General features: G+C 66.5%; 1 protein-coding gene across 2 annotated transcripts in view; it reads left to right on the top strand.

Moving 5' to 3' along the window:
- The window catches only part of SLC12A3 (solute carrier family 12 (sodium/chloride transporter), member 3), a 28709-nt gene that overhangs the window by 10855 nt on the left and 17651 nt on the right, over positions 1-203 (top strand). For both annotated transcript variants that reach the window (XM_005873533.2, XM_005873532.2), the window contains exon 14: positions 1-155. In XM_005873533.2, coding sequence (XP_005873595.1) covers positions 1-155 — 155 coding nt within the window. The remainder of the gene's footprint in view (positions 156-203) is intronic.

Raw genomic sequence — 203 nt, 5'->3', positions numbered from 1 at the left:
GTGGCGGCCCTCCTTCCGATACTACAGCAAGTGGGCGGCGCTGTTCGGGGCGGTCATCTCCGTGGTCATCATGTTCCTTCTCACCTGGTGGGCGGCCCTCATCGCCATCGGCGTGGTGCTCTTCCTCCTGCTCTACGTCGTCTACAAGAAGCCAGGTGCGCGTGTCGGGCTGCGAGGGCCCGTGTCCCCCACTCCCCGAGGCC

This window comes from Myotis brandtii, unplaced genomic scaffold, assembly GCF_000412655.1.
Source record: "Myotis brandtii unplaced genomic scaffold, ASM41265v1 scaffold411, whole genome shotgun sequence".
NCBI classification, from domain to species: Eukaryota; Metazoa; Chordata; class Mammalia; order Chiroptera; family Vespertilionidae; genus Myotis; species Myotis brandtii.
This window is presented reverse-complemented; position numbering and strand designations above follow the sequence as displayed.